Raw genomic sequence first — 17,647 nt, forward strand, 5'->3', positions numbered from 1 at the left:
TGACTGCACTTATACCTACGCTCTGAATTCGTGTGTTTTACTTTATAACTCTCTCTTGTATGCTAGTAGGTTATTCTGCTAGTGGTTGGTTTAAATTCCTTCATATTTCTGTTATATCTTACTTCCGTGTCGCACTTTTGGCTACGTCACGCTTACGTGACGGCCAGCACGCCTTGATTCTAGGATCGGGGTGTGTCAGAATTTATTTGAGCTGGTTGAGTACATAAAGAATTGATCGACGACGGAATTCTTCTATAATTCAGGTTTCTATCACTAAATTCTTTAATTTTTAAATTGTATAATACACAAGTTTATTTATTTAAAAATTGTAATTTAAGTAGTTAGATAAATTTCTACTAATTTTGTTAAATTAATTAATATTTAGGCGAATTAATTAATTTTGTCACTTGAATTGTTATGAGAAAATGGAATGAATATTATTTATAAGCATTTATGTTAAATTAACAACATTAAATATAACATAAACTTATAATATTGAGTAATTTAAGAATATATTATGTTAAATTAAATTTTTTTGCACTCTAATTGTTATTTTAATTTTTTTTTATTTCGAAATTTTTTTGTTGTTATTTACTAGAATGGATTAGATGAGAATAATTTGAATTGTTATGAGAAAATGGAATGAATAATATTTATAAGCATTTATAAATGAAATTAACAATATTAAATATAACATAAACTTATAATATTGAGTAATATAAGAATATATTATGTTAAATTATTTTTTTTGCACTCTAGTTGTTATTTTAATTTGTTGTTATTTTTGATAATTTTTTGTTGTTATTTACTAGAATGGATTAGATGAGAATAATTTGAATTGTTATGAGAAAATGGAATGAATAATATTTATAAGCATTTATGTTAAATTAACAATATGAAATATAACATAAAATTATAATATTTAGTAATATAAGAATATATTATGTTAAATTAATTTTTTTTTGCAATTTGAATTGTTATGAGAAAATGGAATGAATAATATTTATAAGCATTTATGTTAAATTAAAAATATTAAATATAACATAAACTTATAATATTTAGTAATATAAGAATATATTATGTTAAATAATTTTTTTTTGCAATTTGAATTTTTATGAGAAAATGAAATGAATAATATTTATAAGCATTTATGTTAAATTAACAATATTAAATATAACATAAACTTATAATATTTAGTAATATAAAAATATATTATGTTAAATTAATTTTTTTGCAATTTTAATGGTTATGAGAAAATGAAATGAATAATATTTATAAGCATTTATGTTAAATTAACAATATTAAATATAACATAAACTTATAATGACACACCCCGATCCAGAGAATCAAGGCGTGCTGGCCGTCACGTGAGTGTGACGTAGCCAAAAGTGCGACACGGAAGCAAGATATAACAGAAATATGAAGGAATTTAAACCAACCACTAGCAGAATAACCTACTAGCATACAAGAGAGAGAGTTATAAAGTAAAACACACGAATTCAGAGCGTAGGTATAAGTGCAGTCAAGTAGGACCAGAATTAAAGTACAACACCCGCAGGTGAGTCCTACATACAGAACGTCTGTCAGAATGCTGAAAAAGACCTCGTGAGCCACCAACTGCTAACTAGAACCTGGAGGGGCGCAAAACAAAGGTGAGTGGGTCAGTAAAACCAAAAATTTTGCAAAACATTTCATTTAAAACATTTCTAACCCCTCACCGTAAAACCTGTATACTTTCCCAGAAAAATAGTATATAAACGTATGTATACATATATCATCAAAACTCCGCTCCCCATCTATCAACATAACATCTCAGAAAGAATATGCCATGCCATGCCAAAATATAATATGAATGCATCAATATAAATCAGGTGAAATAATAAATCAACCGGAGACCCTACAGTGGTCCTGTACGGCTGATTCTATAGCTCAATATCCCATTCATCCGGAGTCACCAACTGTGACCTGTATGGCCCTGCCGGAGTCACCAACTGTGACCTGTACGGCATTACACTGCATATAAGTCGGAACTACCTATAGTAGTCTGTACTACTAAGATGGTGAAATAATACGCTCTAGTGCTTCTTTCATCAATCATCTGTGCACATAATCTAAGGTCACCCACCAGTCGGAACCCCTTTAATGGTCTGTACGACTGGCATGTCGGAACCACCTCAAGTGGTCTGTACGACATCCACCTACTTGGATCCAAGGCGAGCGTGCGGTGTGGTGAATAATATAAGCACTATCACCTAGGGTGCATGTTATGAGCTTCCAATGCAATTCACATAAAATAAATCGTATGAATAATGTAAAAACTCACATGTGCGTCAACCGTGTCAATTCACATATATATGCATCAATTATCAATTCAAATATCTCATCAATTGCATGCATGGAATTTTAAAACATATTTTCATATAAATACATTTTCCGGGAAAAACAGTAGTATATAGGTAATACGAAAACAAAACTGCCCACTCACAGATAAGTCGATGGGTCGTAACCCCCGTGACGTCCCTGGATGCGCTCGTCCTCGGGATAGGTGTCACCTATATGCGAAACAACTATAAAAACGTTAATTTAAACACATAATGAACAATTCAAAATAACTTCTCATACGGTGCTCAATTTGGGTATATGAATATACCACATCGACCTACTCGACGTCACGGACGTCGAGAAAGTTTTAGAAAAATTTTTAGGCTTGCCACGCGCTCCTACGCGCCGTGGGTGGCACAGGTCCATGCGCCCCCACGCGCATCGTCTTCCTCAGCCAGTCGCCGGACTGGTTTTTCCGGCGGCCGGTTTCCGGCGAGTTTTGAATTTGCTTGTTTTCCTTCGTTTCTCAACCATTTTCTTCGTATTTTATATCAAAATGAAGCCCCAAACATGTAGATTCACGATATACTACTTTAAAGCTCTAAAAACAACTAAATCTCACCGGGAAAATCCAAGAAAAATCGGCCAAATTCGAACCTAGTGATCCCGACGTCCAAAACCTTCAAACGAAGCACTCCGAGCTTCCTTGGGACCTCACTAAGCTCACTATAAGCTTAGAATTCCCTGAAATGCAACATTTCACGTGTGCATGAACAGTGCACATTTTCGGGGTTAGGGTTTCACGACGATTCCGAGGGTTTCACTTCCTAAAATTAGTACCAATCAACCCAAAACATCACAAGGATAAAGAATCTTACCTTGTTTGCTTCGATCCACAGAGTTTTGGAGGGTTTTGGTGATGTCCGCACGCTTATGGGTGAGAGAAAGTGAGAGAATCGTGAGGGAAAAGAGATAGAGTGATATGGGGAAGAGGGAGAGAGCAGGGAGTGTAGGTGGCCCAACACCAAATCCTCACCATCCATTTAATCCCTAACCACACAATATTTTACAAACCAATAATTTTAATCCAAAACTTATATAAAGTTAATCCAAATAACGTCACACACACATACCTTAATACCTGCTAAGGGTAAATCCGTCATTTCACGTCCCCAAATATAAAATCCCGGGACGAGCTGTGACATATAATATTTAGTAATATAAAAATATATTATGTTAAATAATTTTTTTTTGCAATTTGAATGGTTATGAGAAAATGAAATGAATAATATTTATAAGCATTTATGTTAAATTAACATTATTAATATAACATAAACTTATCATTTTTAGTAATATAAGAATATATTATGTTAAATTAATTTTTTTTACAATTTGAATTGTTATGAGAAAATGGAATGAATAATTTAAATAAGCATTTATGTTAAATTAACAATATTAAATATAACTTTTGCACTATAATTGTTATTTTAATTTATTGTTATTTTGATAACTTTTGGTTGTTATTTACTAGGATGGATTAGATGAGCATAATTTTGATAACTTTTTGTTGTTATTTTAATTTGTTTTTACTATAATAGGTGTTGAAAATTAAAAGATTGCAATCGTGATAGAGTTCGAGGGTTGAAAGATAGAAATTGAAAATTCTAATAGTTATGCCTACATGATAGGGATTGCAAGATTGTAGGCATCTTAATGTCAGCGTAATATTTTACCCTCGTAAACTGGTAAAACATGGACAAGAGTTGGTTGACGATACCCTGAAATTTTGAAGCGTATACAGCTGGAATTAATTTGTTTTTGGATCAAGCAGTTGCAAATGGTGTTGGTCCTGATAAGTTTAGATGTCCTTGCAAAAGATGTTGTAATCGATATACTTTTGTTAGGAACACTATTATTGAACATCTCATATTGTATGATATGGATAAAGATTATAAAAATGCTTGCTGGCGACATCATGGCGAGCAAAACATTGGAGAGCAAAATGTGGCAATTGGAGAAGAAGAAACAGGAGATGAGGTGATTGGCATGCATGACTTTCTTAATGATGTATTTGTCCAACCATTAATAGAAGAAGGTGTTCGGCCGTCTACTGAACCGTCTATTGGGGAAGGGCGTCCAGAAGAGGTGGAAACTTTTTTTAGGTTGCTTGAAGAGGCAGATCAAGATTTATGGTCAGGGTGTAAGGAGTTTAAGAAATTAGAAGCAGTTGTAAGATTGTATCAGATCAAGTGTTTAGCAGGAATGCCAGATGAGATCTTCACAACTTTACTGGAGTTAATTAAAAGAATGTTGCCTGAAGGGGATTGTTTGTCTGAATCTTGTTATAAGGCAAAAAAACTTATAAATGACTTGGGTCTGACATATGTGAAAATTGATGCATGTCCCAATGATTGCATGATCTATTGGAAAGATACTTCGGATTTGACCGTGTGCTCGGTTTGTGGTGAATCAAGATATAAAATTACCAACGCAGCGGATAGGTCAAGAAAAAAGATCGCAGCTAAGGTTATGTGGTATTTTCCTTTAAAACCACGATTGCAATGATTTTTTATGTCGAAGCATACGGCTGAACATATGAGGTGACATGCAATTGAATGTCCTAAAGATGAGTTTACGAGACATCCTTCAGATTCTCCAGCATGGAAGCATTTGGATAATTTATATCCGGATTTTGCGTCAGAAATTCAAAATGTCCGATTAGGGTTGGCCAATGATGGATTTAATCCTTTTGGAAAAATGAGGAATGACCATAGCACATGGCCTGTGGTGCTTTCTGTTTACAATTTGCCGCCTTGGATGTGCATGAAGCAACCAAATTTGTTGTTGTCTCTTTTAATACCAGGACCGCGCAGTCCTGGTAAAGAGATTGATGTATACATGCGTCCACTGATTGACGAGTTGAATGAGTTGTGGGAGGTGGGCACTCCAACTTATGATGCGTATTCCAACCAAAGTTTTATGATGAAGGCTGCTGTCTTATGGACTATAAGTGATTTTCCGGCTTATGGAATGTTGTCAGGATGGAGTACACATGGCTATAAAGCCTGTCCACATTGCATGCATGATAAAGAATCTATTTACTTGCCGGGAAGTCGTAAAATTTGTTATATAGGGCATCGACACTTTCTTGAAGATAATCATAGGTTTCGAAGGCAAACCACAACTTTTAATGGTCGTCGAGAGCATCGTAGTGCACCGAGGCAGTGGACTGGTTTACAATGTCTCGAAGAACTTTGTACATTGAGATTTACTTTTGGAAAACCAAAGAAAATGCTTCAGTTGGGCAACGCAGAAAAAGAACTTCGAGCAGTACAAGTGGTAATAGTTAGTGGAAGAAGAAATCTATTTTTTATGAACTACCTTATTGGAGGCATCTGTTGATTAGACATAATCTTGATGTTATGCATATCGAGAAGAATATATGTGACAGTATGGTGGGAACATTGCTAGGTATAGAAAAGTCTAAAGATTGATTGGCTGCACGTGCAGATCTTAAAGTCTTGAACATAAGACGCAGTCAACACCCACGTAGAGAAGGAAATAGAACATTTCTACCTCCAGCTTTGTTCACGTTGAAAAGAGAAGAAAAAACTGCGTTTTGCAATGTGTTGTCTACTATTCGGGTCCCCGATGGATATTCATCAAATTTATCGCGATGTGTGCACGTGAATGAACGAAAAATACGTGGGTTGAAAAGTCATGATTGCCATGTTTTAATGCAGCAGTTACTCCCGCTTGCAATACGCCCGGTTTTGCCTAAAGCTGTTACTATGGTATTATTAGAGTTGAGTGCAATTTTCAGACAGTTGTGTAGTAAAAAGGAGTCTGGGGAAGGATTCAAGGAACTGAGTTCAAGAATTGCCTTGACATTATGTCAACTTGAAAAAATATTTCCTCCTGCATTTTTTGATATAATGGTGCACCTTCCAGTTCACTTGACAGATGAAGCAGCTCTGCAGGGCCTGTTCCCTATAGATGGATGTATCCAATTGAACGGTAATTAATAAATTTTTATAAATTTTTTACAGTTGTAGTCATAACTTTAATTTATAATTATAATTGTTTGTGTTTCGTTTATAATTATAGGTATTTGCAAACGTTGAAGCGCTATGTTCGTAATAAGGGTCGTCCTGAAGGTTCTATTGCTGAAGCATATTTGGTGGATGAGTGCTTGTCCTTCTGTTCCATGTATCTTAGAGGTGTCGAGTTTCGTCGTACCCGTAGAGGCCGAAATGAAGATGGTATTGGACGTGGAGTGTCTGGTGGGTTATCAATTTTTGACTCCAAAGGATGTTATATGGGTTCAGGAGAACATGTGGAGCTCGATCTAAATGCTCTTGATCAGTGCCATAGATACATTCTAAATAATTGTGATGAAGTGAACCCATTTAGAAGGTAAGAACGTTTAATCATACGTCTTAATGTTTTATTGATTTTCTTAATGTCACAGCCCGTCTCGGAATTTTTCATTCCGAGGACGTGAAGTTACGAAAATGTCCCTAAACGGGACTAAAGTGCGTAATTTGGACACCTGTTTTTACTTAAGGTTCTTAAACTTTGTTGAATTGGAATATTAATTGGTTTTAGAAACCTAAACCAAGACTTATACTTAGGTTTCTATGTTGAAAGTTTGAAATTGGAAAAAAGACCACGTGGGATCCCCACATCCCTCAAAACCCTCCTCATTTCCCGTATACTGTCATTCTCTCTCTCTTTTCCTCAGACCTCACTCTCTCTCTCTCACCCTCTCGAACACACGGGCAACCATCAAAACCACCCTAAATCTATACCAACGTCGGATTTAAAACTACCATTGCACTCCTGAGGACTCCACGATCACGTAGACACCAATTTCAGGTAAGTTTTACTTCGGAAAACCTAGATTCTAAACTCCCCGTGAAAGTGCACTGTTCATGCACACGTAAATCTTGATGTTTCAGGGAATTTCAAGCTCACATTGAGCTTAAGGAGGTCACGAGGAGGCTCGGAGTGCCTCGTTTGAACAAAATGGACGTCGGGATCACTTGGTTCGAGTTTGGCCGAATTTTGGAATTATTGGAAAGGTATGATCTCGTTGTTTTTAGACCTTAAAACCATTCCAACGTGATAGTAGGTGTTTAGGGCTTCATTTTGGTATAAAGTACGAAAAAAATGGACGAAAAACGAGTGAGAATAGTTAAATAGAAATTTTTCCCAGTTTTCCGGTGACCGGAGTCCGGCGAGAGTCCATCGGAGAAGAAGCAGGAATATTCCGTTAGTTCTAACGGAATATTCCTGACGCCGTTAACGGAACGGTTAGGTTTTAACGGAATATTCCGGGGTTTAACGGAATATTCCTGACGGCGTCAATTGACACCGTCAGTGTGCTTGGCACGTGGCCGCGCGTGGGGGGCGCGTAGGTCCGTGCCACGTCAGGCGCGTGGGGGCGCGTGAGGACTCCAAAAATTATTTTAAAAATATGGGGATGATCCTGAGGTTGTTTAGGTCACGGTGGTATATTCATATACCCAATTTGAGCAATATATGAGGAGTTATTAGCTAAGAGTGGGATTATGCGTTAAATAACGTCAATTTGGTTACTTCTCGTATAGGCGAGGATTATACGGACATCGGGCATGGCCAAAGGATGCTCAGGGACCTACGAGACGTCGATGTAATCTGTGAGTGGGCAGTTTTGTTTTCCGTATATATATATATACTTGACGCTTTCCCAGAAATTGAATTAGAATGAAATTATGTTTTAAATGAAAGGTATATAGAATGATATGAAAACGTGAATTGAAAGATCATGCATAGAAGTATATGAAATATATATGGAAATGTAAATTGAATTGCCATGCATGAAATGATATGAAAAGTATGATTTGAGATATATGATGCATATGAATGAATGGTGCGGCGGACGCACAGGTGAGTATCAGGTGAGTATTTAATTACTGTTATGATGATGTTGATGTATATTGAGCTCAAATCCTGCACCTTGGTTTAGTGCTTATAGTATTCACCGCATCGCACGCTCGCCTTGGATCCAAGTAGATGCTGGTCGCACAGTCCACGCGGAGTGGGTGCGACGGGCCAGTCGAAGAGTGTTAGTGAGATTTCGACTGGTGGGTGACCTTAGATTATGTGCACAGATGATTAATGAGAGAAGCACTAGAGCGTAACCTATGTGCAGAAGGCCGTACATGTCACAGAGGTGACTCCGGCAGAGTGATAGTGATAGATTTTGAGCTCTAGATTCAACCGTACAGGGCTATTAGAGGGCCTCCGGTTGATTTCTTTCTTGCACCTGATATGATTATTGTTGATGCATTCATACTTAACTGTTCAATTTAGACATGGCATGGCATAACTGATATGAAAAATGTTGAAAAAGTGAATTGAAGTTTGAGATTATATATGTATATTTATATTTTACATTTCTGGGAAAGTATACAGGTTTTACGGAGAGGGGTTACAACGTTTTGAGAAATGTTTGGAATTGGAAAAGAATTGTTTTACTGACCCACTCAATTTTGGTTTTGCGCCCCTCCAGGTTCAGGAATCACAAAGGTGTGGTGACTACGAGGAATTCAGCGGGGTTCTGACAGATTGGACAAAATTAGGACTCACCTTCGGGTGTATCAAATTATAAATTGTATAATTAAAGCTTCCGTACTGTGCAAATGGTTACGTCACTCTCACGTGACGGCCAGCATGCCCTCCTTCGGGACGGGGTGTGTCAGTTGGTATCAGAGCATGGTTGCAATCTTGGACATCTTGAGAAGTTTCTAGTGAATTCTGTCAGAACTACACCGCCTCGTAGCAAGCTACGTAGTTAGAGGAACTTAGTCTCCCTGATTTAGCGGTTTAGGAGGACACTATTACTATGGTGATTCAGTCTATTGTCTAAAGGGACATTTTAAGATGGGTAATGAGTTGAACTTGAATCACTTAAGAGAAATGATGAACCTGAGGGAGCGAAGTAACGGTTTAACCGTTTGGAAAAGAAGTTTCGGATTATGCGAGTCAAAGGAATCTTCCTTCTGACAAGGCGTCGAGACGACTACCTGGTTTTGGTTATGAATTTGTATCCTGGTGGAAACAGGAGTATGATTTGTTGTCACCGGAGGAACAGTCGATTGAGAATTGTTTAAGGACTTGTTTAAGGAAAAGTTTATCCCTCCGGCATTTATCGATGGTAGTAAGCAAGAGTTTGCAAATGTGAATCAAGGAAGTTGACGATAAATGAATATTATAGAAAGTTTTCAGACTAGCCTCGTTCCATCCAGATATTGTTGTTAATTTGGTGGAGGTGTTATGTTGTTTTAAGCTGGGTGGCAAAAGGGAAATGGTATTTTGGGTGACCACTATCCATTGTAGTTCTTATCAGGAGTATGCTAGATGTTGTTGAGCCTTGAGGACTCTGAGAACATGAGCAACGAGAATAAAGAAGAATAAGAAATGAATGGGAATCAAAAGAAGACGATAAAGTTAATGATTCGTCATATCAAGGATATAGAAAGATTCAGAGCTTCGAAAGAAGTGAAGCTAGAGTTAATTCTTCCAGCTGAGGTTTTAATGTCGCTGGTCAGAGTAAAAGTGATGGATATACTGGTAATCCCAGATATTTGAGACAAGGTGTCTCGAGTAAAGGAAATGTACCTTGTGCAGCAGGTACAAAATTAACACTTTGGGAAGTGTGAAATTAATGAATGTGTTTATGTGAACAGAGGGGACACAGAATTGTGAATCGTCCCTAGAATCAGTTGTACTCAACAATTTTCCATGATATCATAGTGTCAATTCAGCAGGTTTATGAACTTAGTAGTTTGGTCGGATTGACCGTGAGTACAGAGAGATTTGATGAATTATATGTTCAGCCGTACAGACCATGAGAAATTAGTGAGTTATAGGCTCGGCCGTACCGACCACGCGGAGTGGATCCGGCCGACGTATTATTGAGATGAGAGTTGAATCAGCCGTATTGGTCATTCTAATTGACTTCGGCTGATATATTTCTTATTATGTATGTTATTACCTAGAGAGTAGTAAATAAATGTAGTTGAGACGAGTGTATGTATTTTGCATTGAGTGACAAAATAGTAATGTTATATTTTTTTGAGTGGTTGCCTACTTATCGAGACAACGATGATTTATCAGTATTGCGGGCTGCAGACCGTAATATTAATAACTCATTCGTGGATTCGTTAAGCAAGCAAACCGGTAGGTTATTTTATGTTAGTGTTGTACTTATTCAGAATGCTTAGTAATAATAGAATATATATTGTGTCGGTTAAATTATTTCCATTAGATTGGTTGGTTATAATTGTGACTAGATGGATTGTTACGGGAAACCAGTCACTTTCCATCGATCTGGATGATCAGAGGTTACCTTAATGAGTGGGCATGCAAAGTGAAGTGAGTTCAGCCATTATTTATGCTGTGAAAACAAAGAGATTGTTTTGAAAGGCTGCCCAAAAATACTTAGTTCATGTGGTACTAAATGATGTTGTTTGGAGTAGTGTGAATAATGTCAAAAGGGTTAGACTTTTCTTGATGTCTTCCTTGAAAGTATACCTGGATTGCCTTCGGGCAGAGATATGAGGTTCACTATTGAATTGTTGCCAGGTATAAATTTATGTTAAAGAATTGGTTGATAAAAGTTTTATTCAACCGAGTACAACACTTTTGAGGAGCCCCAGTTCGTTGATGAGAAAGAAAATGGACTTTAAAGACTATTCATTGATTATAGACAATGGAGTCGGGTAACGATTGAGAACCGTTATCCATGGTGATGTACTGATGTTTATTTAACCAGCTCAGAAGTAATTGCGAAGATTCAAAGATTGAATTGAGATCTGGTTACTACCAATTGAATATTATAAGTGACGTTGCTCATAAGATGGTTTTCTGGACTTGTTATAGTCTTTATGAAGTTTGGTGATGTTATATGGATACTCATGTTGTTTTATGAGTTGATGGATGAAGTATTCCACGAATGCCTTGATAAATTGATATCATTTTCATTGAAGATATTCTGGCATATTCTGAGCCAGAGCAGAGCATGTAAACGTATTAAGTCGGTGGAACAAAGATTGGAAGAATGTCGATTGTATGCTAAGTTTAGCAAATGCGAATGTTGGATGAATCAAGTAGCATTCTGAGATTTGTTATATATTCTTAAGGTATTCAAGTGAATCCTTAAAAGATAGCAGAAAGTGAGGAATTGGAACAACCACGAGTTGTAATTGAGATTCGGAATTTCTTAGCTTACCAGGCTATTTTGGATGGTTGTGAAAGAAATTTTAGTCATTGCTTTGTCATTGACGAGACTGTTGAGAAAGGAGGTTATGTATGAGTAGGAAGGAAATTGTGAGCAAAGGATTCAACAACTGAAGTATTTCCTCACTCATGCACGTGTATTCCCAGAGAATGGTGGTACTCATATATTTTTAGTGATGTTTCTTGAATGGTATTGGAGGCATGTTGATGCAAATGTTAGGGTGATTGCATACATTTCACGATAAATGGAATCTCATAAGATGAATTACCCTACGGGTGACTTGGAAGTCACGATTACCATCCTTGCTGTGAAGTTATGGAGACATTATATTTGTTAAGAATGCAAGATTTTTTACGAACCCAAAAAGTCTTCAATATCCATTACTTGGAAGGATTTTGATATGAGGCAGCGAAGGTGAATTGTATTGCTTAATGAACATGATTGTACGACCAGGGTGATCGTAAAATTGTTCTAGCTGATACACTTGGTGAAAAGATTGCAGTAAGATTAATGTCTGGCACGTTTGCCAAGAGTATCATCTTGTGGATTGAAAACCAACGGAAGAAAAATTAAGAATGGAAGATCGAGAAGAAGTTATATTTATTAAATTTTCAAGTTAGGCCTGTTTGGTAAGGTCGTACTCGAAACTTAAATGTTTGACGAGGAAATTTAAGAATTAACCAAGGCAGAGAAAGAAGGGAAAAAGAATGAGTACATGATTCGTGAATCAAATGGTATGTGGATACAAGCAAACGAAAAAGTATGTGCCTAATGCTGAGGATTTGAAGCAAGCAATTTTGGACAAAGTACACTGTTCAGCTTCTGCAATATTCCAAAAGTAATAAGATTTATCATACCACTCGACAGTTTTATTTGATCAGCAGATTGAGGCAGAAAGAGATAAACCTTTGGATTGAGACAGCTATTTTCTGTTTCGCAGCGGAAATGGAAAAAGATTACTTTGGATTATGTGTACAAGCTTCCTTGTACACATAATGGTTATGGTCGAATTTGAAGTGTTAGTTGGTCAATGTACCAAGTTAGTACAATTACTCCAGTGCTGAGTAATAACTTTTCCCAGACAGGACAACGGTACTTATTTGCTTTATGGAAAGAAGAATTGGTTTACGGAACTGCTGAGTTTCTTAAGTATGTTGGTTGTGCAGTTTCTGAAGTAACGCCATAAGAACCATGAAATGTGTCATGTGAGTCGGTTTTTGTTGACTTGTGGATGGAATGTTGCTGGTTAGAGAAAGATTCGATCACGAAAGAAGTTTAGTATACCCAGAAACTATGGAGGAGTCTCCTAAAAGTATTCAGGTGATTAAGTGAACCTGAAAGTAACCAGGAGTGGCAAAAGAGATTAACAGAAGGATATGCCACTAATCAAGTGTTTAACGTAGAAGGTTTTATATTTTCGAAGTTTTCACCTTGGAAAAGTATAGTTCGATCTGGAAAGAATGTAAGTTAAATCCTAAGTGAATCGGACTTTAAGTGATTATCGAAAAGTTGGTGAAGTTGATTACAGATTTGAATGGCTTCCAGAGTTGTCGTAAGTGCATGATGTGTTTTATGATTTGATGCGTTGTCACTAGGTGGCAGATTCGTCACATGAGATTCTGGTGCAACTATTGAGAATTAAACTGGATCTGATTGATAAGGAACTAAGGACGATTTTGGATTGGAGAAAGGAAGTCCTAAGAATTAAAACAGTGTAAGTGGTAAAAGTTTTGTGAAGAAATTATTCGATGGAAGAAATTACGTGGGAGAAAGAGAATCGGATGAGAGAGATTTACCCGAGGCTATTGTATGAGTATGGTTGATTTAGTTGGTTGCTGGAATTTCGGGGACGAAATTCTATAAGGAGGGAAGATTGTCACAGCCCGTCCCGGAATTTTTCATTCCGAGGACGTGAAGTTACGAAAATGTCCCTAAACGGGACTAAAGTGCGTAATTTGGACGCCTGTTTTTACTTAAGGTTCTTAAACTTTGTTGAATTGGAATATTAATTGGTTTTAGAAACCTAAACCAAGACTTATACTTAGGTTTCTATGTTGAAAGTTTGAAATTGGAAAAAAGACCACGTGGGATCCCCACATCCCTCAAAACCCTCCTCATTTCCCGTATACTGTCATTCTCTCTCTCTTTTCCTCAGACCTCACTCTCTCTCTCTCACCCTCTCGAACACACGGGCAACCATCAAAACCACCCTAAATCTATACCAACGCCGGATTTAAAACTACCATTGCACTCCTGAGGACTCCACGATCACGTAGACACCAATTTCAGGTAAGTTTTACTTCGGAAAACCTAGATTCTAAACTCCCCGTGAAAGTGCACTGTTCATGCACACGTAAATCTTGATGTTTCAGGGAATTTCAAGCTCACATTGAGCTTAAGGAGGTCACGAGGAGGCTCGGAGTGCCTCGTTTGAACAAAATGGACGTCGGGATCACTTGGTTCGAGTTTGGCCGAATTTTGGAATTATTGGAAAGGTATGATCTCGTTGTTTTTAGACCTTAAAACCATTCCAACGTGATAGTAGGTGTTTAGGGCTTCATTTTGGTATAAAGTACGAAAAAAATGGACGAAAAACGAGTGAGAATAGTTAAATAGAAATTTTTCCCAGTTTTCCGGTGACCGGAGTCCGGCGAGAGTCCATCGGAGAAGAAGCAGGAATATTCCGTTAGTTCTAACGGAATATTCCTGACGCCGTTAACGGAACGGTTAGGTTTTAACGGAATATTCCTGACGGCGTCAATTGACACCGTCAGTGTGCTTGGCACGTGGCCGCGCGTGGGGGGCGCGTAGGTCCGTGCCACGTCAGGCGCGTGGGGGCGCGTGAGGACTCCAAAAATTATTTTAAAAATATGGGGATGATCCTGAGGTTGTTTAGGTCACGGTGGTATATTCATATACCCAATTTGAGCAATATATGAGGAGTTATTAGCTAAGAGTGGGATTATGCGTTAAATAACGTCAATTTGGTTACTTCTCGTATAGGCGAGGATTATACGGACATCGGGCATGGCCAAAGGATGCTCAGGGACCTACGAGACGTCGATGTAATCTGTGAGTGGGCAGTTTTGTTTTCCGTATATATATATATACTTGACGCTTTCCCAGAAATTGAATTAGAATGAAATTATGTTTTAAATGAAAGGTATATAGAATGATATGAAAACGTGAATTGAAAGATCATGCATAGAAGTATATGAAATATATATGGAAATGTAAATTGAATTGCCATGCATGAAATGATATGAAAAGTATGATTTGAGATATATGATGCATATGAATGAATGGTGCGGCGGACGCACAGGTGAGTATCAGGTGAGTATTTAATTACTGTTATGATGATGTTGATGTATATTGAGCTCAAATCCTGCACCTTGGTTTAGTGCTTATAGTATTCACCGCATCGCACGCTCGCCTTGGATCCAAGTAGATGCTGGTCGCACAGTCCACGCGGAGTGGGTGCGACGGGCCAGTCGAAGAGTGTTAGTGAGATTTCGACTGGTGGGTGACCTTAGATTATGTGCACAGATGATTAATGAGAGAAGCACTAGAGCGTAACCTATGTGCAGAAGGCCGTACAGGTCACAGAGGTGACTCCGGCAGAGTGATAGTGATAGATTTTGAGCTCTAGATTCAACCGTACAAGGCTATTAGAGGGCCTCCGGTTGATTTCTTTCTTGCACCTGATATGATTATTGTTAATGCATTCATACTTAACTGTTCAATTTAGACATGGCATGGCATAACTGATATGAAAAATGTTGAAAAAGTGAATTGAAGTTTGAGATTATATATGTATATTTATATTTTACATTTCTGGGAAAGTATACAGGTTTTACGGAGAGGGGTTACAACGTTTTGAGAAATGTTTGGAATTGGAAAAGAATTGTTTTACTGACCCACTCAATTTTGGTTTTGCGCCCCTCCAGGTTCAGGAATCACAAAGGTGTGGTGACTACGAGGAATTCAGCGGGGTTCTGACAGATTGGACAAAATTAGGACTCACCTTCGGGTGTATCAAATTATAAATTGTATAATTAAAGCTTCCGTACTGTGCAAATGGTTACGTCACTCTCACGTGACGGCCAGCATGCCCTCCTTCGGGACGGGGTGTGTCACTTAACTTTGAAAAATTAATTATCTAAATTTGGACATAATTGTGTAGCCAACATGAGGAATTCTTGAAAACTAAACATCGTCGAGAAAGGTTAACTATGCGACAAATTAAGGAGCTAAGCAAGAAAGAATTTCCAGAATGGTTCAAGAAACATGTGAGTTGACGGAGGTGAGGACCCTCAGTTCCCAAATGGACGAAACAGCTTTGTTCGTTTGATATGTCCGGAAAATGCATTAGTGATAATTCTAGTGCATTTTCAAAATATGTGGCATCGAAGGTTAGAGACCACAGAAATCTCCCATTGGCGAAGCATTGGCGTAAGATTAAGGATGTAGATAAGGAAGCTTTCTGGAATAGAATTAAGGTATAGATATTTTTATTTTTATTAGAAAATAAAAGAATAATTCAATGATTGTTATAATATTTGACTTGGTTGATTTTTTATTTTATTTTGATGGATGTAGGGAAATATTGTTTTTGAAGATGCATATATACCAAAAATGCCTTTGATCCACTTTATGACGCTTAAGGTTGCTGAGCATGCACATAAAGAGTTTAGAAATAAGTTTAAAAAAAATTATTATACCGAGAGAGCAGCAGAGGAGCGTCGCCAGCCTCCTCCTGATGTGAATCCTACCTAGTGGGGTAATTTGTTGGCATACTGGAGTGGAGATAAAACAAAGGTAATCGATGTAGTTTATTTCGTTATAACTATAAATTTGTGTAATAATTTTTTTATTTTTATTTTCGGGAGGTTGCTTAAAAAAACAAGATTAATCGGCAAAGGAAAACAATGAACCATAATACTGGTACAAAATCTTTTGCAAGAAAGTGGCAAGAATATGTATGGATTGTACAATTTGAAGAAATGTTATTTTAAATATTCTATAGTTGTTATAAATTTTAATTTTAATGAGGTTTGCCTAAAATTGTTTGTGTGAAATTTTATTTTTGGTAAAGCGGAAGAAGCATGGGAAAGAAGCCGATCCTGTAACCTTTTTTCGTGAATGTCATACACGGAAAAATGAAACTTGGATTGATGAAGCATCGGAGCTTACATGGGTAATTTATTTTACTGTGTTAGTATTTCATTGTTATTAATTTTTATTATCTATAGCTTATTTTTCTGTTTTACGATTGAATTTTTATTTTTAAAAATTGTAATGCAAGCAAACAATGGAGAGCAATCTGCAAACTTTGATTCAGTCGGGGCAAGAAGAAAATGAAGATCTTAGGACCTAAGTGTATGTTGATACAATGGGCCTCGAGAGGTTTAATAGAGTCAGAGGATACGGTCATGGGGTGACTCCTGATATGGTGTCTTATGCGTCTTCTTCGTCTTCTACATCAATTTCCTCCAAGAGGTCATCTAACAGTGCAATGGCATTGCTAATGACTCAAAATAATGAGTTGAAATTGAGGGACGAAAATAACAATAAACGGATTTCGGACCTAGAGAACAAGCAAAGTCAGATGTTTGCATGGCTTTTCCAAAGATTTCAGCCACAATCATAACCACAACCACCGTATAGCCCGGGAACCCAACAGTCATGCCAGAGTTAGCCTCCTCCTCCTCAACAGTCGGGTCAAAGTCAGCCACCCCCTGCATATCCGTATGCTGGCCATAATCAGCAACCTCCGTATCCTATGTATCCGATGCCTATGCAGCCCACGACATACATGCAGCAGCCGCCTATGCCATACATGCAGCAGCCTCCCATGCCTTACATGCAGGAGCTGCCTTATCAAGTGCCAGTATATCGACCCTAGATGGTTGCTCCTTGTCCTGAATTTCCAATTGGGGGGTTTGTTGAAATGCTTGCGGGTGTTGGATCTGATGTGGACTTGTCGAGGATGTTGGCATTAAATATAGGACCTCAAGGACGAAAAGGATTTGTGCCACG

At 37.5% G+C, this 17,647-nt stretch overlaps 1 protein-coding gene across 1 annotated transcript; it reads left to right on the forward strand.

Moving 5' to 3' along the window:
* Positions 1–4,260: 4,260 nt before the first annotated feature.
* Positions 4,261–16,384, forward strand: LOC139196278 (uncharacterized). Its single transcript, XM_070821969.1, has 6 exons — positions 4,261–4,786; positions 5,024–5,661; positions 6,066–6,307; positions 6,430–6,738; positions 15,981–16,107; positions 16,208–16,384. Exons 1-6 carry the CDS (start codon positions 4,261–4,263, stop codon positions 16,382–16,384), a joined length of 2,019 nt encoding a protein of 672 aa, XP_070678070.1.
* The last annotated feature ends 1,263 nt before the right edge of the window (positions 16,385–17,647 follow it).

This window comes from Malus domestica, chromosome 01 (assembly GCF_042453785.1).
Source record: "Malus domestica chromosome 01, GDT2T_hap1".
NCBI lineage: Eukaryota > Viridiplantae > Streptophyta > Magnoliopsida > Rosales > Rosaceae > Malus > Malus domestica.

Bases quoted from the DNA above. Each gene is read 5' to 3' on its own strand.
- LOC139196278 (XM_070821969.1), top strand. From the start codon at position 4,261: ATGGATAAAGATTATAAAAATGCTTGCTGGCGACATCATGGCGAGCAA. The intron at 4,787-5,023 runs GTGAATCAAGAT...ATTTTGCGTCAG, and splicing joins GACCGTGTGCTCGGTTTGTG to AAATTCAAAATGTCCGATTA. The intron at 6,308-6,429 runs GTTCCCTATAGA...TTATAATTATAG, and splicing joins GAAGCAGCTCTGCAGGGCCT to GTATTTGCAAACGTTGAAGC.